The 22,861-nt window shown below is 47.0% G+C and overlaps 1 protein-coding gene across 1 annotated transcript in view; it reads right to left on the bottom strand.

The window, feature by feature from the left end:
* Window positions 1-22,596, bottom strand: part of SIM1 (SIM bHLH transcription factor 1) — a 65,946-nt gene extending 43,350 nt beyond the window's left edge. Inside the window, exons 1-8 of the mRNA XM_060167805.1 lie at window positions 22,422-22,596; window positions 13,030-13,112; window positions 9,549-9,638; window positions 8,931-9,039; window positions 8,711-8,796; window positions 7,790-7,989; window positions 7,468-7,574; window positions 6,695-6,842 (exon numbers count right to left, since the gene is read on the bottom strand). Of these exons, the coding sequence (XP_060023788.1) occupies window positions 6,695-6,842; window positions 7,468-7,574; window positions 7,790-7,989; window positions 8,711-8,796; window positions 8,931-9,039; window positions 9,549-9,638; window positions 13,030-13,112; window positions 22,422-22,596 (998 nt within the window). The remainder of the gene's footprint in view (window positions 1-6,694; window positions 6,843-7,467; window positions 7,575-7,789; window positions 7,990-8,710; window positions 8,797-8,930; window positions 9,040-9,548; window positions 9,639-13,029; window positions 13,113-22,421) is intronic.
* Between the last annotated feature and the right edge of the window lie 265 nt (window positions 22,597-22,861).

Here is a 22,861-nt window from a genome sequence, read left to right as displayed (position 1 = left end):
AGTAAAGGGGAGGTCCTGTGAGTCAGTGCCATCCAGGTCAGGGTAACAACAAAGGAAGGAGTGGAAGCCAGAGGGGCCTGCGGAAGGGGAAGCAGCCAGGCAGCAGCGCTGCCAAAGGGGCAGAGGATGACGCACCTGCCCAGAGCATGCTGGGAAGCTCTCCATCCCCAGCCCCTGAACAGAGTCCCCAGGGGACAACCTTTTCTGCCATTATCCTTCAAAAACAGAAAAGGGCCAGTGCTGACCCCCAGAAACACACTCTCTCTCTCTCTCTCTCTCTCTCTCTCTCTCTCTCTCAAATAGCTTGCCACCACAGGAGGTAATTTGGTGTCTCATGTGATAAAAAAAAGGATGACCTGGTTTGCCAATTCACTGACTTTTGTTTAACCAGAACATAAAATGTTAAATCTGGTTGCAGAAAAGAAATAATTAGTAATAGCAATATTGTATCTGGGTAATCTAAAGGCAAGCAATTCAATAAAAAACTAAAATGTTTGCAGGCCACATTTTTTCTTACACAGTGAAAATGCCCTTAAAGGAGAAAAAAAAAGATACATTCTTAATTGGATGTCATTGAGAAGGTAGCACTGCTCATTTAACCCCCTCAATTGTCAATACCTGAACATAGTTGTGAAGCAGCAACACAGAGGCAGCGTTTTAATGTTCCATCGTGAGACCAGATGAAAATCTATCCAGAAGCTGGGTGGCCTGACACTACAGGCCTTACTCATTTAAAGCCATTCCTCTCTCCCAGACATTTTCTCCCCCACCATCGCCATACAGAGAACTGGGGAATACAGTTGACATTCCAGGCTTTAACCCTGGCTTCACTACTTACTCAGCAGATCTGACCTCAGCTTCCTCACCTAGAAAATGGGGAGTGTGATCCTGGCCCCAACCACTGTACAGAGATGTCAAAAGAGCAAATTAAGCAATGAATGTGGCAGCGCTTTAAAAGAAATATGTATTCAGCATAGAGGGAAAATGTTGAGTATAAATGAGAAATTCAAAACTAAATACAGATCATTTTGATTAAAAAAATTACAACTTGTGAAAAGTATATGAAGGATAAGATTATTTAAGTGAGTACTGGTATTAGGTACTGTAAAACAGACTAAATGTCCCAGTCCTTTCCTTTAATAAAGTGTTTTGGTAGTTATAAAATTATTATTAATTACTATTAATAGCTTTGGTTGTTATAAATTACTGTCTATACAAATGTGTTTTCAATTTGTTTCTATGACCATTCAGTTACATAAAAGATCATTTGAAAAGGACAACAGGGGCTTTGATGTTCAATATTATCCTAATAATAATTCAACACAATTAGGGATCAAACCTAATTTATGGGTATACATTGGTACATGATTATTATTTTTCATGATCAAAAACATTAAATCTATGCAATGAGTGCTCCATCGATCTGAGGCACGAGAATAAATTATTTCATATCTTGGTGTAGATTGCTAAGTCAAAAGGTGCTTCATTTGACATTACTTGTAATAGAAAAGGGTGGTTTTGCTACAAAAGCCAGAAAAATAAAGTCCATTTTTATAACTACTCAAATTATTGGTCAAGTTTTTAAAAATCATTTTCTAAAATTTCCTAGTAGTAATAGCAATAATATCACGGGGCCTTTAAATTAATTAAATTTTTTTAAAATTTAAGTGCTCAAATTAGCTCAGCACTATTAACACACTTGAAAGGCAAACTTATATGAGCATATTTTAATGTCTGCTGCTTTATGGTAAGGATACATAAGGGTTTATATTCACAGAATATGCTAACACTTAAAAACCCTTTTTAATTGTGAGAACTACAGTGGTTTTATGCAAAGAAGAACAAAAATTATGGGACCTGCAATAATTACAGTGTAGACACCATCTTTTTTTTTTCTTTTCTATGAAGGAAGTATGTCTCCTTTGGCATTTGCCCTAACTTTTCTACAAATTCAAAGGATTATTCAGTAGATAGCAAGTGTTATATAGACCACTAATGTAAATTGTGTCTACTTGTTCTGCTTTCTGTAACACTGAGATAGAAACTGTAAGAAAGAAAATTACTTTCTTCTATATGTTCAGTGAATCACTCTAAACAGCATGTGAGATTTTCCACTGAAACACTGTTCTACTCTAAACTTAGGAAATAAACAGAGAAGGCTTCTTTACCAACAACAATAACAACAAAAAAATGGTTGAAGATATTAAATGTATCTGATTCCAAAATTACCAAATTACTCTGAAAATCTTCTCTCTTACTTTCCAAGCGAAATATCAGAATTGTATTAGCTTACAATTCTCATTAGAAGTCTAGTTTAAAATACACTAACATTTACTACTATATCCTACAGAAGTCCCCTCACAAAATACTGTCTATCAGTCATCCTAAATGAGGTCACGCATCAGTGAGTACTTGATGAATTTCAGTGGCGGATTGTCTTTAATGGCATCAGTAAACTAGATCTCATGTATATTTTTGCAACCTTCTACACACAGTAATTTGAACACTTAAAATGTGCCATAATAAATGTACAGTGGCTATATAGGAGAACATTATTTAAGGATGATGTATCATGATGTCTGTAGCTTACTTTAAGATGATTCAGTGGAGAAAAAAATGTATATACAAATAGACATACATATAGGAAGAGAGAGACAGAAAGCAAATATGGCTTGTATTATAGATGATGTGTATATGGATATTCATTGTACTATTCTTCCAACTTTTTTGTATGTTTGAAAAATTTACGTTTTAAAATATTTTAAAATGAGATTGTTACACCTTACTGGTTGATCCTTAAAAGTAGATTTAAAAAGTGTAATTATTAAAACATAAAGAGAAGCAAGACTGTTCATTTTTCTAGAAATTACTTTTCACAGTTTATTGGATGTTCCACATTTTCAATCTTCTTCACATTAAGTACTAATGTTTTCCATCTGAACTGGCTATGAATAACTAACACTACTAATTAAACAAACTCGAGGACATACAAATTCAAGAAAATTACTTTGGTTTTACACAGTATGCTCTCTTTCACTCTCCATACTTTCCGGACTTTCCCCACATTCACTGTTACTAGACACTAGCTCCATTCACCTCTCCTCTTGAAAATAATCAGGGAGCAGGGCCTGTCATACTTAACACTTATTTCAAACCCCGTGGGCACTCAAAGTTTATAAGAAAGTTTTTTTTTTTTAAGCTAAAAGGGTATGTGTGTCTTATAGAAAGTCGCAAGCTGGTCAGCTTTTTTTTTTTTTTCCTGTTTTGGAGTTTTTTTTCGGGGGGGGGGCGAGTTTTAATGAAGAGCTATACAAGCTTCAGTGAACCTCAAGGACCCAGAGAAAAACTAAGAAAAAATTTTAAATTTAATCATAATGTCTTCTCCTTTTCTTCTCCAGATTTCCAGAACACCAACATTTTGTACAGTGGTCAGACAAAAGCCAGTAAAAACACCACCTGCCTCTAAAATTCCTACAATCACTGTCGCAGCCGCTTATTAAAACAAGGTTACTGAACATTTCTATTCATCATTGCTTTTGTTAGATAATAATGACTAATTTTTCTAGGCATATTTTAACTTCAACAATAAATTTACCACCAGGAACTTAGAAAAATGAGTTTCTAGGACAGTGTATAGAATAGTGGGCCTGTGCCCTTTAAAATGGTCACTTTCATGAAAAACAAAAATGACATGAGGAAATGTTCTAGCTAAAAGAGACTTAGCGAAACAGAAAGCTGAATGCAATGTGTGATCCTGGATTGGATCCTGGACCTTAAAAAAATAATAGAAGTTTTTCTACAAAGGACATTATTGAGACAACTGGAGAAATTTGAATAAGGTATGTATATTGGATAATAGTATTATATTTGTGTTAAAGTTCTTGCTTTTCATAATTCTACTGTGGTTATATGAGTGAATGTCCCTGTTCTTAGGAAACACACACTTCAGCTTTTAGGGGTAAAAGAGCATGATGGCTGTACTTACTCTCAAATAGTTCATTAAAGAGATAGTAATATTTGTGCATGTATATGCACATGTGTATATATTTGGAGGGGGAAAGGGAAGGAAGGGAGAGATTGGGAATGCCAAAGCATAGTGGCAGAATGCTAACCACTGGTGAAAATCTGGGTGAAGGTTATACAGGGGTGCTTTATACTGTCTTACATCTTTTCCAAAAGTATAAAATTATTTCAAAATGAATTTTTAAAAATATACTTCAAATAAATTCCCAGATTTGTCCAATTAAAAAAAAATGAGTTTCTGATGAATGTAGCTTCCACCAAAATGCCACACCTTCATTTGACCAATGACTACTTAAAATTCTCTCTACTTTCATGACATGAAAACCCCTTCACAAAGTATGCTATTAAACTGTCTAAATTTGGAAAACATCTGGCCTGTCAAGTTATTTGGGGGGGCTTGTGGTTTTAAGTATATTGTTTGAGGTGGTGTATTTGGAAAGAATTCACTTATCATTCTCAGGCTTCATAGAGAACTAGCCCTGAAACAAATGTATGTGGTAGTTCACTGCTACCATAGAGAATCAATAGCCATCTATTTAATTTGCTAAGACAATGTAAATTAGTAACTTCCAGCCAGATGTGTGATATACACATCAAACAAACTGCAACCTGTTCATTATGAAAATCTTGTCAACACACACAGAGCCACTTGATGACATTCCATCTAAGGCAGTTTCCACATTTGCAGCTATAAAAATTGTCCTAAGAATTTTTATACAAAGAATTGGAGCTGAGCCTCATAAAAGGGTAATCAATTTCAGCTTTTCATCTTGTGTGCTTCTGTGTGTTTATTTCTACTTTCATTCAGAGGTATAAAACATTCAGAAAAATGTGTGCGATGTTATTTTTCCCTCTGTAAATCATTTATCCTCATTACATCTTTTTAATCTGATGTAGAGTTGGGAGCCTAATCCTGCAGCTCTGAAGGAGTGTGTAGAGTGAAGAATGACAGAGTCAACAGAAGAAAGAAAGTACACTTATCCCCTGGAAAACAAAACAGAATATTTCAAAATGACTCTAAACATAAATTAAGTTTACCCATTGGGAGGTCTAACTTGCATTCTGATCATTTATATGGGGCTGTGTGACTATATACCCGCTGTTTGATAAAAAATGATTATAACCACAGGCACCCACCATAGAACAGAATGTATGTATAATGCTCGTGATGTCTCAGACATACAAAGCACCTTCTTAAAGAATGTCCATTTCCTTTCCATGGTGAGCAGACATAATTTTTCACTCTTTAATACTTCTACTCCACAAAGTGGCTTATTTTATGAATTATGTTTTGCCATTTTCTCTTACGTTTATTTTAACAATATGAAAAACTGCATTCATAAAATAGATGGTTTTGTTTCATGGTACCCCAAATACTGGTATGTTTTCTGCTCTCTGTTAAAATCCACAGCTCTCTTGCTATTACAAGAACCTAACAGTATTTGTTTTAATACCACTTACTAAAAGGAAAGAAATAAAACGTTTCTTCTTAATAACCAGCTATTATTCTTGAATACTGAATCCTCATTTAAACCAAATTCATTTTCCAAGCCTACTGAATTAAATTTTCTTATTAAACAGGGCACAGAGTAAATAATCTTATTGCCAAGCATAATATTTCCAACTACTACATTTTTCATTTGTTAATTTAAAAGAACGTGAAATGAATCTACTCCTCATGGCCAATAGTACAGTCTTATTCCAAATAGCACCCTTTAACCAACTTCCTAATGTCAAAATAGCATTTCTACTAAGTGCCCTGGTGTGTCAATGCTTCCAAAGTAAATAACTGCTGAGGTAACCTAAAATCACAAGAATTTCAACCTCTACCAAAAAGAAAAAAGAAAAAGGTAACTCTGCACACAAAAGGGTTCTTCATAAAGGCTTCAACCCCAAGCAATTTTATTTTCACAAACATTATACAGAACGTGCTTTCTTCACGAGGGGCACACCAGGACACGTGGTCAGCCTGCAGGGCCACACCGCTAACCAGAAATGATTATTGTTTCTAGAAAGAGTAAGGCTCCAATGCAGCCACCGAGGCCGCCCAGCCAGCCGCGCCCGCAGGTGGCACCGCGAGGCCGGCTCCTCACGCAGCGAGGATGCTGCACGACAAGCCGGGCCTGGGCGCCTGCCAAGACTTGCAGTCTTAGCTCAGGTCGGGTCCCTTTGCTTTCTGGAGGTTAAAGTTAGACCCTCCTGGTCACTTAAACCCCCTTTGTGGTTCAAGGAAGGAATCACTCTCTCAGAACTCTTAACTTTGATTGGAGACTCTGGTTAAAATTAAGAACTTCAAACCCAGCTTTGAAAAAGTGAAACAGATGTCCTGTTTATTAACTATAAACGGCTCCGTACGTGGGACCCTCCTCTCTCTCTCTTTCCTGCCGCATTGTTTTATTTAATGCAGAGTTAGATTAAAAGGTTAAAAGAGAGAGAGTAGAAAGCAGATATGGACTGTGGATAGGAAAAGTCCTAAATCTTTCTCTAGAACGTAAGAAAGTCTCTTCATAGCGGCGAAAGTGCTGGAGCTGCCCCTCAGCCGGCGCTCAGGGTCAAAACCGGCGTCCCCGCGGACCCCAGTCTCGCCTAACACGGCCGTGCCCACCACCTGCACCCTCGTGGAAACCAGGGTCGCCTGCAGTGGGCAAAGGGGTCCCAGACTTGCACTCACGTGAGGACATAGTTGACGCTGACGATACAGTGCGGCCTGGACGAGCGGCTGTTGTGCACGATGGTCGCATAGCTCTGCACCCACACCCAGCCGCCGTGCTTCGCCAGGAACCGGTAGTATTTGGTGGTCACCTGCCCCTTTACCAGCACTGATGGAGAGACACAAGGCAGCTGATGGTGAACGGACCCGCTCCTGAACCGGTCCAAATGTAATCCCTGTCGGTGGGAGGGCGGGTCCCCCGTGAGCCCTGATAACTGCTCCCAGGGCAGGAGGGAGAGAACGTTCTGGTTAGAACGTTCCCAAATGAACCGACTGTCCTGTTCATTTGCATCGAGTGCTCGGGTCCCTCGCGGTTAGCAAGGAGGGCAACACTTAAAGTTGGGGGATTCCCGGCACTCGATGTTCTACCTACGGAAGGTCTGGGCCGCTCAACTCCGATGCTCACGTTCCCTGTCTCGGAGATTAAACTCAAAGCAAAGCTGTATCCAAAGCCGAAGCGAGTCAACGCGCGTGAGCCAAGTGGCCGAGCCTCGGTTTCCGCTTCCATCTTGGTGGGGGAGGGGGGCGGCTATCAATAGGAGAACAAGACCCCTCCTGGGAGAACTTCACTCAGAAACTCAGAGGCTCTCCCTCGGCCTGTGTGAGGGCCCGCGGATGAGGAGGGAAATGAAGTGGGACCGGTGCTGGGGCAGGCGCCCGCAGGGCCTCTCCAACCATCCCCCACCCCTCCCCCCACCGTCCTCCGCCCCGGGCCGGGCAGCGTGGCGCCTTACGCAGGTGGTGGGCGCAGCGCAGGTGGAAGGTGTCGCAGCCGTGCACGTGGTGGTACAGGGTCTTCTCAATCAGGTCCTGAGGCTCGTACCCCGTCAGCTCCGCCACTCTGCGGAGAGCAACCCCGGCGGGATGAGCGCGGGCTGCTGGGCCGTCCCCACCCTCGACAGCCGCCTCAGCGCTGGGTGCCCACCCTCACTTCGCAGGGCCCTGTCAGTCGCCTCATCTGCAAAATGGGCTCACAAGGTAGACGAGGAGCTCTCGGTGACTGAGTGGGGGCCGCCCTCCCTTTAGGGGTGACCCCTTCCCGCCCTGACCGCCCACCTGGAGTCCAGGAAGATGAGCTTCATGTCCAGGCTGGCGCGGAACATGAACATGTTGCTGTGCAGCTTGATCTCCGTGACGGCGCTGGGAGGCAGCGAGTGGCCCACGGCCACCAGGCCCACGTTCTGGTAGCAGCCGTCGAAGGGGGACATGTCCAGGCTGTACTGGCGGATCTTCAGGTAGCCGCTGCAGTGAATGACCTGAGGCGGACGGCGAGGGCGGGAGACTCAGCCACAGCCAGGAAACATCCAAAAAGGGGGCGAAGGGACTGAAACATCTGGAGACTCTCCTCGGCCACAAACGCCTGTGGGCCACACCCGCGCATTGAAGTGTCCAAAGTTATTGCGGCTCCAACGTGTCTCAAGGGAACGACTGTACTGCCCCAGTGAACTCACTTGGGAGCTGAGGAAAATGCAGAGGCCTGAGCCCGGCCAACCCTAATGCATCCGGATCGCAAAGTGGGGCCCTGGAACCTGCATTCTGATCATGTTTAGTGCTTATTAAACAAGAAAAACTTGGATTCCAGCTAAAGCGCTGGTTCTTAACCTCTGGCAGGGGAGGGGGCAGAATCTGACGCTGTGAGTAAACTCTACGAATCCACCGCAGTTAACGACAGTTTCAGACGCTTTACACACCCCTAAGGCCCATTGCGTGCCCCAGGTTAAGACCCCCAGCGGCCAGGCAGCACCCGGCCCCAGTGAGACGTATGCAATCTTAAAACGTAGTCCCCAGGTGCTCGCGAAGTTTAATGGTCCTGGCGGTGCGCCCGGCGCTGTGACGCGTGCGGGGCACTGTGGTCCCGGCGGCCTGAACCTCCCTCCCACGCCGCCGCACGCGCCTCTGGTCCTGCCCCGTTCACCTGCACCAGGCTCGGTGGCCGCGGCCGCCACGGGGCGTGGATCTCCCCTCTCAGCCACGCACCTTGTAGCCGCCGCAGGTGAGGCCCGCGTTCCTCTTGGCCAAGACGCACTTCATCCTCAGGAAGAAGGAGCGCTCGATCTCGTACTCTGGAGAGAGGAGCGGACGGAGGCGCAGGACGTGAGGCCGGCGGCGCGGCGCCATGTCCCTGCCACGGCTAACGGAGGAAGAGCTACCAGGGGCTGCGATGGGCCGGAGTGTGGCCGGCGCGCGTCCGCCTTACCCTGGACGAAGTGAGAGTGGTAGGGCTGGTGGGCAGTGAGCACCGCCGTCATCTCGTCGTGGTCCGCAGGGTGGATGTATTCGTAAATGCTGTTCCCGGTCAGCTCTACCTGTAAAGAGGGGGGTATCACCGTCTCCGAGGAGGTGGGATGCCCCACAGAGGGGCTGGAAGATTCAGCCGGAGGTCTGCAGGGCTATGAGGACAGGAGCCACAGCTCTAGAGTCGGTCCTGAGTTCTAATTCCAGTTCTGCTGCCTGCTACCTATTGCAACCTATCTAAGCCTCAGTTTCCTTATCTATGAGAGGAAAGAATAATAATAGTAATTGAAGTAGTTATAGTAGTAGCTTCCTGGCAATGTTCTGGTGAAGACATCACGACATGAGTATGTAACCACCTCCCATGATCTTTGGATTATGGTAGCAGCTCAAAAAGGTAGCCATTGTTTGGCTGGTGGATGCTAAAGGATAAGTAGAGAAAGAGGGAGATCCAGACCTCCTGCCAGCTGAGATGTTTCCAGTCCCAGAAACACCTATAAAAGCTTTGGGAAAGCCCCACCCGACCCTACCTCCAGCCCTGGCTGTAAACATTGAAGGCTGGAGGTGTGGACCACTCACCTACCTGAGAAAGACCCAGGTGGACTGAGGCTGTCTCCGAGATGTACATGATCTTCCCATCTGGGGCCACCACAAAGATGAAGCCATCCAAGGTCTGGGGAGACAGAAACCATTGAATGGAGAGCCCTCTGGGCCATCGAGAGAAACTGGCGGTGGGGGGGGGGGTACAGAAGTTAGAGATGTTCTGCCAGAAGTGCAGAGTGATGGAGTAGACAGGGCCTGGCAGGAAATAGAGCAAAGAAAACCAGCCACAAGAGTCTCTCTTTTGTTCATTCCAAATTTGTAAGCATGGGACATGCGGCACCCTAGGAGAGACTCCAGGAAGTGGTGGACAAGGCTACTGCCCTTCAAGACTGAGGATTCACCAAAATGGACAAAGCAGGCATATCTGGAACATACACAAACATTCTGGGGGGAAAAAAATCACAGCCTGTGATAAGAGGTGGGTTAGGTTCTTGGGGTGATGGTCACTGAGCAAACCAGAAGTTTCCTGTGTCAGTCTTGGAGAGTTTCATAGTGGGATATTCTATAATGGAAAGAGTGCTAGCAGGGTTTGGGAAATAGTAGGCACTGGGAGATGTGGAAGGGCTGGCAGTTTGAAAAGTTTGTAGATAGAAGGCAGCAGGCCAGTGGCTCTGGAAAGAGTCCAGGAGAGGGGGATTTAGGAGATGGGAGGCTTTCCCGGCAGCAAGTCCGTAGAGTAGTGCTACAGTGTGTATGTGTGTGTTTACATTGATGCATCAAACTGGCAGGCTCTCCATGAAGAAAAGTCTTAGATTTTCACTGTTCCTTTATCTCTGTGAATGAGGCTTCAGTCCAGGCAGTGAAGCATAAAGATGAGTCAGATCCTGCTCTCAAGGATCTGGAAGTCCAAAACAGACAATTGGCCTAAAGACAGATATAATGAACATACAGCTGAATAGACAGTGCTGTGAGGGCCTGGAGACTTAGTGGCCAGAGACCTGGGGAGAACCAGAGTGGCTTTAGGAGAGCTGTTTGAGTAGAGCCTTGAAAGGAAGCTTGAACATGAGAAGGGAGGAAGGGCATCCTAGGCAGAAGGAATGGCGTATGGAAAGCAGGGACTGGGGGTGGAGGGTGGATCTGGTGTATTCAGGTTTGATGAGTTTGGTGTACCAGAGATGAGGCTGAGGGGCTACACTGGTGCTGGATTTTTGGAGAGTTTGAGATGTCAGTCTGTGGAATTTGGAGATGCTCCTGCAAGCATCAGATTCCAACAGAGGTTTCTAAGCAGGGAAATAGCATGCTTAGATGTGTTTTTTTGTTTTTGTTTTTTTTCTCCTGGCAGAATGTGGACAGTGATCTATAGGAGGAAAGAGTGGAAATGAGGAGATCAGAGATGGTCAAAGCTGAACTTGGGTGGTCACAAGGAAGATGAGATGGGGGAAGAGTCTAAGTCAAAGGTGGTTCTGGCTGTTGTGGAATTTTGGTGGCAGAAAGAGAAGCTGAGACTGACTTCAAGATCACTGAACATTTAGGGAGGCCTGGTGAGTTTTTGTATGAGTGGAAGTCTGGAAGAAGGAGATAATGAATTCTTGTCTTAGGTATGCTAAACTTCAGGTATATGCAGATTTCCATTTGGATGTGTCCAGTTGGCAGTAGGAAATAAAGGTCTGGCTCTCAGGAGGGGTGTCTAGACAAGAAACCAGTGGGGTCATGCAAATGAGAAGAAAGGAGTTGAAGTGGTGGTGTTGGTTGAGGTTGAGATAACCCAGGAAGCTGTGAGAGCTGGAACCTTAGGGGGAATGCCAGCCTTTACAACCAGACAGTAGTGGGAAAACCTAGAAAAGCAGGCAGAGAGGGAGAATAATCCAGGAAATTCCGCTACTTTAGAGACCCAGGGAGAGGCAGAATGTCAAGTAAGCAGTGTCACCTCCATCCAGTCTTTGCCCAAATGTCACCTTCCCAGTGAGGTCCTCTGCAACCGTCCCCATTTAAAATGGTGCCACTCAAACACAGCTCGCCTCCTTCCCCTTCTTCTTTTTCTCCATGGCACCTACACCACCTGTCATACCATGCTGTGCACCTGTGTGGGTTTGCAAGGCTGCTCTCCTTAGAGTGTCAGCTCCATGAGGGCAGGGCTTTCTGTCTGGCATACAGTTGGGCCTCCTATGTTTGTGGAATGAACAAAGTCAGGTGTGATAAGAGATGAGCATCTTATGTTGGATATCAAAATATTGTGAAGCCTGTGCAGAGCACACCAGCTGTGAGAGATGCCAGAGTGCAAGCGGTGTGGGAGTGAGGGGGGCAGCGTAAGCAATGGAAATTGGGAGGATCATTAAGTCCTACAAGGAGTTTGGGATGAACACTAGGAAAAAGACTGGGCAAGAACTAGAAGGGGTGAGGGACTGTTTGAGTTTTGCTCTCTTGTTTACGTTGATGAGGAAACTTAGCTGGGAATATGGAGAGCTTTGGGTGGGGGGTCAGTTGTTGAGAGACAACTGATGAAAGACAACTTTCTCTCCCCTGAGAAAGGGGAGAAACAGAATCTTTTTAGTTAAATTCGGAGGCCAGGCCTGGGAGGGAATGCTCACACAGGGCCTCTCTTTGCTCTATGAAACCAAAATCTCTTTTGGCCTCTGGGATTGAAGGAGGCACAGGGTAGTGATGGGACAGGAAAGGCCACGGCACTCCTGCCATGAGATGCTTCTCATGTCTGGTCCAGGAGGGAGACGGGCTCAGAGTCCCCAGTCCGATGCTGCTCGGGTTTGAGGCTCCCACGGGAGGAGCCCGTGGTGGACTTGAATAATAAGAATAAGGGAGTGCAGGGTGGGATAAAAGTGTCAAGCCTAAAAATGCCCCCGGCAGTTTTACTATTTTAAATATTTGCTAGGCGACTTACGCGGGCAACGGGCAATTTAAAACGGTGTACACTGCAAACAGCGCGGTAATGGGCGCCACCACATTGGATAAACTCATTACTCAGGGAGGTGTATGTGTGTACGCGCGAGGGTCCGCACACGGCCCGGGCAGGCCTGGGGTGAGGGCGCGTGGAGAGAGAGGAGGGATCCCGGGGGCTACAGGGAGGAGGTGAAACGAGTTGCGGACGCAGCTGGATCCAGGACGTGTGGACTTAAAGCACTGACGGGTATTTCTACCAGATTCCCGTTATTTCCTGGATAAATTCTTCATTTGGGACGGTTTTGCAGCCCGGCCTCGGCAGCTTGGCCTCTGGTTCCCTCTGCTGAATGGCGTCAGATGGCGCCCCTTCCCTCCGTTCAGCCGTCCTGAATCGGGCCTTACCGGGCTCCCTTCCAAACCCAACGCGCCGACTGTCACCTCGAGAGGCGCCTTCCACACCCAGCGAGGTTAAGAGCTAAACATTTTAACTCTACAAAGAGTCGTAGGGGCTGCGAAACGGCCACCTCTGGACGGGATCCCATTTTCCGGGAAACAAGAATCCTGGCTCGGGGGCCGGCACCCGGGCCCTCGAAGCACGTGCGCCGCCGGGAGGCCCAAGTCAGTACCTGGAGCAGGTGGGAGCCCAGTTCGCGGCCTACGTTGTCCAGGGGGCTGGTCCTGCTCGAGTGGCCCCACGCTTCGCCGAGCCCTGTGGAGACACAGAGACACCCTTAAAAGACGCACTCCGACCCGGCTGGCGGTTTGAGACTAGTTTCGCGGTTTTGTCACCCAGGCAAGCTTGCACACACGACCAGATACCCGGGCTCCCTCCCCACCTAGACCGCAGGGACGCGAGAGGGTAAATGACGGCTCTGCCCGCTCAGCTTCTAACAGGTTTAACAGAAGTGAGACTCCCTCTCGCTCTGCTCGACCAGCCTGGGCTTCTCAGGAAGGGCAGGGTCCTGGCTGAGCGCCCCTACCCCGCCCCCGCCACAAGTGGCCGAGTTTGGGGACAGTCTGTGCCCAGAGGGGCCCCGACACCACCAGAGCGATAACTTTGGCGTAGGTTCACTAGTGTGCTTAGATGGGCGAGGGACACTATTTCCCACCCCAAGTTTCATCACCCTTATCAAGAGGCCGAGGGTGTCCACCCATCCAGCGAATACCGCTGCCCGCCGGGAACGACCTGAGACTGCGGCTCGTCCTGGTGGGCTTTCTGATTGGCTGCGGGGCTCTCCAGCCATTTTCCTTCCCTGGCCTCTGACTTTAATCCCCTTCGGAAAAATCCGTTTGCTTGCGGATGGCTTCCAATACCAGCTACCCTCCGCAGTCCTGCCTCTGCCTTTCCTTTCCACGTCCTAACCTCAGCTCCCTCCCTACTCCAAGAAAAAGCTCTCTGAAAGTCACTTATTTTCATTCAGGTGCTAACACCGTCTTACAATATTTTCGTTCCCTTTTGGACGTAGAGAATCATTCCTCTTCTCTGCTTCCCAGGTATCATCTATTAACAAAGACTGCCCCTTCCTCTCCTTGATGCTACCACGTTAAGATCTTTCCAGGCTTTGCCACACATCATTTCTCCGGTGATGCCTAAAAAATAAAACTCCCTGTATGCCCGTGGCTGATTTTTTAAAAAATTAATATGGAATCTGCTATAGTACCTGTTTTCAGGAAGAAAATGAAAAATAAGGCAGAAGAAACTTGCCAAGACCGAGGTTACACTACTTATGGGAAATATCTTTTAACAATGTTGCTGCTGAAATTAGTGTAACTAGGTAGTTAAATTCTTTTGTGCTTACACGATTAAACAAGGTTAAATGTGACCCAAAAATGGGGGGGGGTGATTTACTGCATTACGGGACAAATCACTATGAAGTACCCAATGACAAACACTCGCATTGTAATATGGGGGTGGAGGCGGATCTTGCAGAATAAAACGCGGAGTCGGACTCCTGAAATGTGTTGGCCAGGAGCTGCTTCCGAAGCTAGCGATCAAAACCCTGGTAACGAGTAACCGTGAGCGCCCCTTAAGCTCGAATCGGGTCTTTCTGGGTGTTTGCACATTTAAATAAATCTAACGATCTCCCCACAGCTCTGCAAACACTGATGTTCCCCGCCTCCCCCCCCCTCGCCCGGACTCCTCTCCCTCCCTCGCGTCTCGGCAACCCCTCCTGATTCTTTAGCCCGCCCCAGTTTTCCTCCCCAGAGTGACTCCACTGCCCTGAGCCCTGTGGTCCCCCTGGACCATGCGGGAGGTCCTCCGCCACAGCCGCCTGTACACACCCCTTCGCCTTGTCACCTTCCCTTCGCTCCTCCCGTCTCAGTCAAGCTATCCTCCTTGGTTTCTGGCACGACCTGTTCATGTTTTCATCCCGGATCACACCTACACACCCAGAAGAAGCGGGGGGAGGGGTTAGCCGGGGAGGCCGCACGGGGAAAGGGGAAAGGATCTTGCTGGGAAAGCCCGGGACCAGCATGGCGCTGACCCTTGGACACCGCGGGCCCAGCCGAGGCCTGAAAGCCCAAAGCTTCGCTGGGGCGAGGGGCCGGGCGCTCGGGCGTGCAGGGAGCTGGTCGCGGCCGCCTTGTGTCTGGAATCCCGTCTTCCTCAGCTCCCGGAAGAGTGCGAAGCCTGCGCCTGCAGCCAACACAGGTCTTTATTCTAAAATTATGAAGGTCCCCCCACAGCGGCTGGGGACGCCGGGGAGCCGCCTCCCGACCCAGATCATCCGAAAATCCCCCGAGCTGGGCTCAGGGTTAAGTACTGGTTCCGAACTCCCGGCGCCAGCCTTGGCTGGTTGTGGTCTCGGGCTGCGGCCTCATTAGTATGCGCCTACGAGGGAAAAATAAGACTTACCGGCAGGTTAATAAGCAGCCGGGCCGGGCGCAGGGTGACAGGGGCCTCCGTCGCCCTTTCCTGTACCCGCCCTCACACACACCCCCACCACCACCTTTTAAGGAACCTTTTGCTTTCACCGAGCATCGCCTTCTCTTCTGTTCCCGGTTGAAAGCTCCGTCACACAGTTATGCCTGGGTTAATGTTTTATAAGGGACTGGCTGCCCTCGTCTACCTGCCGAGCTTTCCTGACCTAATATCAGGGCTGAGCTCTCCAGTCAGCCTGCCCAGGACACCTTCGAAGCCCTGCTCATGGGTTTCACCTCCCGAAAAGCCCCGAGTGGGCTAGAGACCCCTCTCCCTGGACCCCCTCACCTTCTGCCTGCAGTGACGCGCTCCCGCACCCCATTTCAGTTGGCGAGGGGGGTAAGCTGAGATTTCGTTTCTGCACTTGACCTACCGCAGAAAATTCGCAAATCCTTTGATTGTCTGTTTAAAATGAGGAGGAAACCAACTCCCTTTGCGGCAGGATTACAGTGGGAACAAGATCTAAAGATTCTCTTGTAATTCGGTGAGGCCGAGAGAACGGGGGTTTTGCAAAGGAGAAAAGGAGCTCTGGGAGGGAGGCGATAACTAAATCGGGTTTTAGACGAAAGGATTTTCCCCAGCTAAAGTGGCCAAAGACAAAAGAAAACATAATCTATTTTGGAAGATTTCCAAGATATGCCACATTAACCTTAGCAGATAAATTTTGCTTCTCCCCGCCCCCCTCCTCCCTTAAAGTCTGGTTTATCATATTTACATAAGTAGTATCAGAAGGGATGTATCTATCCTGGATCTAAAGGGCTAGCTCACATTTCACGTGAAACCCCGGGCGAAGTTTCACTGTTGCTTTACCCTCAGTGCTCGGTTGAGCCATTTCCATTTAAATACCCCCTGACCCAAGGATTACCTCAATGGACTGACTGCACGGTTTTTGTAATTTCCTGAAAATGAGATTTCGATTTATAAAACAAGAAACCAATTAGTAACCAAATGAGGCGAAGTAGATCCACTAAAATTGACCTAATCCCACAGGCACAATTTAGGCCCGTTCTTGGCGAATGAATGATGAGCCCCAGTCTAGCGTGAGCTCAAAGCATCATCCAGCTGTGTTATTGCAAGCAGCAAAAATAAATTGATCGAGCTTTTCCTTCGGAATGAATTTCATACCCTTGACAAAATGTAGATTACAGACCTGGCATCATTGCCTCCTTCACTCAGACAGGAAGAGGAGGAGGAGGAGAGCTTGTTCTACTGTTCTTTTTTTTTTTCTTCCCTCCTTTAATAAATAAACACTATACGTGAACAGAAAGGTGTCCTCCTTGTTGTCGTTCCTGGGAACCTTCTCTTGGATGGATCGCGATGTGCCCTTTAGCCAGTATGGGGTTGATGGGGGAGCTGTCCCATGACCTGGCGACAACTTGGTGACTGAGACGGGCAAAGCCCTCCGAGACCGCGCTCCTAACTTCTGGTCCGGGGGTGGGGGGGGGACTTGTCTCAGCCACCTGGTTTTTCCACAGGGCCTGCGCGTGCTCACTGAGAGCTCACTGTCCAAACCTCCCAAGCCACAAGCAAGCGCCCTTCGTGTTAGGGAGCCGGGAGCCTGGGCGGCTGGGCTCCTTGGGGAAGGTCGGGCGCGCTTAGCCGAGGCCGAGCGCCTGGAGCGGTCACTGGGCAGGAGGCCACTTCGCTCACCTAGGCGCACCCACGCCTACCTCGGACGCCCGGCGCGGCCTTCTGGGCCACCTGGCGGGTGTGGCCGACCTTCCGAGGGCGTCGGTGGCCGCGCGGGGCCGGGCTTTATCCCGTGCGGCGGCCTGGCCCCCACCGTGCGTGTGTACCCTGCCCTCCCCTGCCTGCCTCTGAGACCCCCAGCCGCGCCGGGGGGGGCGTTGGCGGGCGGGGGATCCGCTGAAGTTAGTGTGAATTTGGGGTGGAGACCGACGGTCGCTGCGCTGACTCTCCCTCTGCGCCCTCGTAGTGCCCCGGCCCCGAAGCTAGGGCTTCCCGGGCAGGGCCTAGCCCCGAGAGAACACGTACTGCAGGAACGAGGGACAGGCAAGGTTCGGCCAGGTGCCAACTAACCCGTGGGACGAACACGCACGAGGGGTTGACGGTAGTGCTGCGAGGCGGCTGAGAGCGGCAGGCGGTGTCCACTCAAGACTCCGGGCCTTCGAGGGTAGCCTGACAGGGCGTCCGAAGGCCGGCGCGGGCGAGGCAGACGGGTCTGCCCAGCGGCGCGGGCCTATCCCGCTTTTGTTCCACTTGGCGGTCGGGACTCGACAGACGCACAGCGGCCCCTCGGGCGGGATCTTGGCTTAAGTTTTAGACGAGGACCGGGCCTCGGGGCAGTGGCCCGCGCAGGACGAGGCACGGCGGGCGCACGGGCGCAGAAGCCCTCGCGTCCCGGGAGGGAAAAGACCTGGGCTCGCGCGGGGAGTGACGAGACGCCGTGAGGAGGCCGCGAGCAGGCTCACCCTCGGCTGCGGCCATCGGGGGAAAGGCGGGCGGGTCGCGGGCCACCACCGCGGGGCGAGAATGGGCCGCACGGCGCCGACCTGGCCGGCCGGCCGCGGCCTACATGCTTCTCCCCTCTGCGTGCTGCGGGCCCTGCGGGAGGCGCGGCGGGGGCTTCGACGAGGTCGCTATTCCCGGGCTGGTCCGAGCCACCGAGGTCGAGTGACTCCACGCAGGAGCCGCCTGCCCGAGGGCTCTACCCTAGGAAGAAGCTTTATTCCTCAATTCTCACACACTGTTTTAGTGTTTTCTGATTCGCAGGCCCACTGCGAAATAATTGAGGATCCCCCGTCCCCACGAAAAATTTAAAATTCCGTGGATCAGAGACTGGCACTGGGTGAGCAGCTAAAATCAAAAGGTTTTAGTTGGGTCTAAACCTCATTCTCTTGAGAAATACCTGAGCCGACAGATAGAGAAATGAGGCGAGAATCCATAGGTTCGAATTCTGTGTCCACGTTTGTAGCTGCAAAAGCTGGAAGCTGCAAAGATCTCCCCAGAATTGAAAAATAACTCCCCTAGAAATCGGATTTGTCCTCTGGAAATTTAACCTGATTTTAGCTTCAGACAGGTGATTGTACCCTGCCATATCTTATCATACCCTGTTTTGTAGTTTCGTTGCTGTTGTTGTTATTGGTTTTATTAGTGATCATTCCCTTTTCAAAAAAAGTACTTTTTTCATTGATCTGATCTATAATTTCTAGCACATAAATCTGCCTTGCAAATGCTCTGCATGGAGTTTATTTCTGCACTCTACATTTTAAGTCAACATCAAAACTGGAATTAAAGAGAGAAAACCAGCGTGGAGCGTAAACTGTGCTTGAAGGCGTTTAAATGAGAAAAACTTCTGTAAGAAAATAAACATGGAAACCTAATGCTCAATCATTTCCCCAAGCAGCAAGAAAAACAGCTTTAAATCACCCGTCCACGTGGGAAATGGGACCTCTTTTTCTCTTTCAGTTCTTGGCCTCAAAAAAATATAAGGTGATTAAGGATTTCAATCTTGAGGTGACTATTACAGAAAGTGTTTGTGGAGGTTTGTTTAACCATCCTTGTCCTTCCAGCCTTTGTAGAAACTCTCTTTCATACACAGCTACTAATTTCAATTCTGTCATTATTTTTATTTTCCCAAGACACCTTGACAATGAAATAGTAGTGATGTTACCAAGATTCTGAATGGCCATAGATTTGAAAACATCTGATCCTTTCAAAGGTTATTCTGCAAGTCACTACGCCCCTAGTCAAAACTATCTTATATCTAAATAACAAATATATATATTTTAGTTGAATTTACCCTTTTTTGCACACAAATAAAGTCATATCATCACTTTTTTTATCCTGCCTTTTTGGTTTTGATAACACCAAAGACATACATATCTAGATGTGCCAATTTTTTCCTTGCAAGGCTATTTTAGAATAGACTATGTTACCACCTGGGAGATATGCAATTCTAATGATTTCTAATGACAGTGATTGTACCAGAGTTTTTGTTTTTACTATGAAATCTCCAATCTAATGCTTTATTCCTAATTATTCCGAGCACCCACAGCCCACTCATCTGTTCCCTCTCTCTCTCTCTCTCTCATTTTTCCCTCAACAGCTCAATTTTATCTACTCAGATAAATAAAAGCTGAAGTTTGCTCCCAGACAAGGAATCTGCTATCCTAGGTGGGAAAAACTGTATTCAGCAAATGAGGGGGGAGAAAATTAAGGATTTTTAATTTTTTTCACATATAAGTATGGAAAGATTTCTGTTTTAAGTCTTTTAGAATTACAGGGTATTAAAAATAAAATGTAATATGAGCAAAAACAGTGGAGTTTTACAGTCATTTTTATGCCTGTAACTAAGATGTCACCAGATTTAGAAGTATTTTAGATTATATACCTTGCACACTCCATGTTACATATGATAGCAGGCTTACCATGATGAAATAGCTACTTTCATCCCACCCTTAAAATTTTACTGAAGCCCTACTATGTGCTAAGATGGTGTTAAGACAGATATGAAAATGAACTTCATTTCAAACAAATTCTTTCCCATTTCTCAGCACTAAAAAAGTTTACCCCCATATAAAGTGCTCAGTTTCCCCCACTGCCATGGACCCACTCTTGTCCCCACTTCTGCCGTCAGTCAACAGCTGAACCCAAATTTCGCACCCTCTGCAGGTTGTGCTTGGCTCTGCGGGCTTGTGATTATTTCACTCCTTTTAAAAACTGTTGGTTTTACTGTTTGTTGGTGTTGTCCTTTAATATTTTAAAGGGCTGTGTCTAGGGTTTTGGACTTTTGAAGCTAATCTATCCTCAAAATTAAAACCTCATCCCTAGGAACCAGCTGTCCGGATGACCCTGTCTAACTCACCCGGTGGAGGCTACGGGTGAGTTATGAGCTCAACAGTAGCTGGAGAAATAAATGATGTGCCCAGAGTTCACACATCGTCCATCCCCCTTCTCCCCATAAACCCACACGCATCCACAGAAGAAGGGAGAGGAAGGAGGGGCCCGGGGCCCAGAGCTCCGAAGGAAGGTGAGTGGGGCTGCAGAAAGTACAGTCGCCTTTAAAGTAGCCACAGGGGACCGGCCTGGGCACCAAGGGGACTCCAGCCGGAGTCTTCACCGGCGCTCTTTTTAAAAATAACGAGAAGTTGGCTAAGAGAGTTTACTTTTCCTATTTATTTATCACGCAATTTATAATTTGTGGGGTTAGCACTTAATTAAACAAGAAACCTTGCTCTCTTTAAAACAAAAACAAAACAACGAGAATCAGCCCGATTCCCTCCGGCCGCGCCTGCCCGGGGTCTGCACGACACAAACGAGGCCCTGGCCTGGCGACTCCCCGGGCGCTCTGTCCCTCTCTGTGCCCGCCGGGGAAGCCGACCCTCTATTCTCTTCCTCCGCGATTACTCGCAGCCTCACAAGCAGCACCATATGCTTCTTCTGATCAAACAGCGAGCGACATCGGCACCGATAATTGACGAGACCCGCTAGAAATCACGCAGAAAGGGAGCCCACTGAGACCGCAGGGGCTGACAAATCACTGCTAATAATCCTGTTAGGAACAGAGCGGCCAGCGGAGTTCGCAATAGCTTTATTTTTATAAAGTAGGCGCTGACAGTATAAAGACAACGAGATCTCTTTTTTAAACAGAAGACAATGTAGCATAATAGTAATTTTCCCACCAGCAATTCTCAGCACAGTTTGAATGGGAAATATGGTTTTTAATATATGTTCCCCCTCCTTTTTTTCTTTCTCTTTTTTTAAAACTTTTCAGGTATGTTAGGTTTTGATTCCTCTCTTCCTGTGGTTTCGAGGCTCAGATGAGATTGTTCAAGGAACTGCTTTAAGACAAAATGACCATACTACTATTTATAGTTTTGGGGTAAAACCGAACTATAATTTGGAAGTTTTCCTTTAGTGCCCCTGACTAATATGAGGAGGTGTTTTGCAAGATTTTGATTCAGATAATAACTTTTAGTCAAGATGAAGCAAAGTGAAACTCAAAGCCCAATAATGATTATCTCCCCCCATTTCCTTAAAAGAGAACAACAAACTCCAAACATCCAAAATCAACAATAACATAAACCTCTCTTTGTCACATAAGAAGTTCTGGTTTGTAAGTACACAGGGTTCCTTCTCTTGAATTTTTGTTTGTTTAGTATTCTCTACATTTCCAAATCCTCCTCTCCCAGCAAAGACATATCTAAAATATTTTTTTTAAATCTGTTTATGTGTTATTTGAATGTGGGTAAAGGAAAGGATGGGGAAATAGAAGAGTCCTTCCCCTAGGGAGTATAAATGGTTTTATACAGGACAGTGTTCTTTCAAGGCTACTCTGTCCTCACACAATGAATCTTGATAATCTAAATACACATTTTAAACCATGTCAAAAGCTCAGCTATTCTAACTTCTAGGCCTTATGAGACAATTTTCCCAGGGATCCATTTGCCAACCTACCAGCTAGCAGATATTTTCTAAGCGGGCTAGCGATCTTAATTCAATCTTATATCTTAGAGAAAATATCAAGCCCAGAGTTGCAAATCACCAAGTCCCAGAGTTAGTTTCGGAATCTGTGAACAACTCAGAATAAATTTGCTAGAAGCAGTCAAGAGACTGGGTAAATTCAGGACATATTTGTTCATGAATATGCCTGCTCTTCATCTGCAGGATTACTGACATATAGAGAAATTAGTATCTGCTTTAGCTAGCTCCATGTACATGGGTGTATCTAGACATAACAAAAATACAAGAAGTTAGAGATGTTCCTGCTCTCTGCTAGATACAATTCTAACAAGAGGAATAAAAAAAGAAAGTCATGTTTGGATTAGTAGTACTTTCAACTGAGCTCAGTATCTAAGTGTTGACAAAAGCACTGTTGAGCTGCTTCCCAATCAAACATATCCGATGGACTGAAGAGAAAGTATTCATGGGGAAGTAGAAAGAGCCACGGAAAGGCAACAGAAATTCTAAAGGCAGAGAGGTCCTTAGTTAAGCAGCCATGCTAAACTTCCCTTCGCAGAGAGTGTGTGTTTAAGTATGAATGTACTTCTCTGCCCGGTGGCGTAGGCTCATTCACTGGCAGATCCCGTGCCCCTTCTGCCTTTGAAATTCCATCTGGGCAAAGTCACTTACCTTCTGGGAACACTACTCTCATTTTGAGATAGCTGGTGGTGAGCCTGATTATGGATGCTTTGTCCAGCTGAGAGGTGATAGCCGAGGGTAAAGGCAGTAATTTAGCCAGTTCATAAAATTCACTGTTTTCCTTCTCCCTCCTAGTCCGGGCAGCATTTTTGGACTTCTCTTTCATCGTGTCTCGTTCCCCCTTTCTTCTTACAACATAAGTTCCACAGATTCATCCAAAACCAAAAATAAACTTTCAATTAGAGATCATATTTGGCAAAAATATAAAGCATACTTTGAATGACGAGACTGAAGTCTTTGCTTCAGTATTTTGGTGGCAGTAAAAGACCAACGCGGCGAACAGAAAATTTTTTCTTTAAAAATATGGGATGCGAGTAGAGGAAAGTTGCTGATCCACCGCAGGCGATCTGGGCAATCCTAGGCGTCGCTGG

The sequence above is a fragment of the Lagenorhynchus albirostris genome, chromosome 12, assembly GCF_949774975.1.
Source record: "Lagenorhynchus albirostris chromosome 12, mLagAlb1.1, whole genome shotgun sequence".
Taxonomy (NCBI): domain Eukaryota; kingdom Metazoa; phylum Chordata; class Mammalia; order Artiodactyla; family Delphinidae; genus Lagenorhynchus; species Lagenorhynchus albirostris.
Note: the sequence above shows the minus strand (reverse complement) of the source record. Positions and strands in the feature narration are given on the sequence as shown.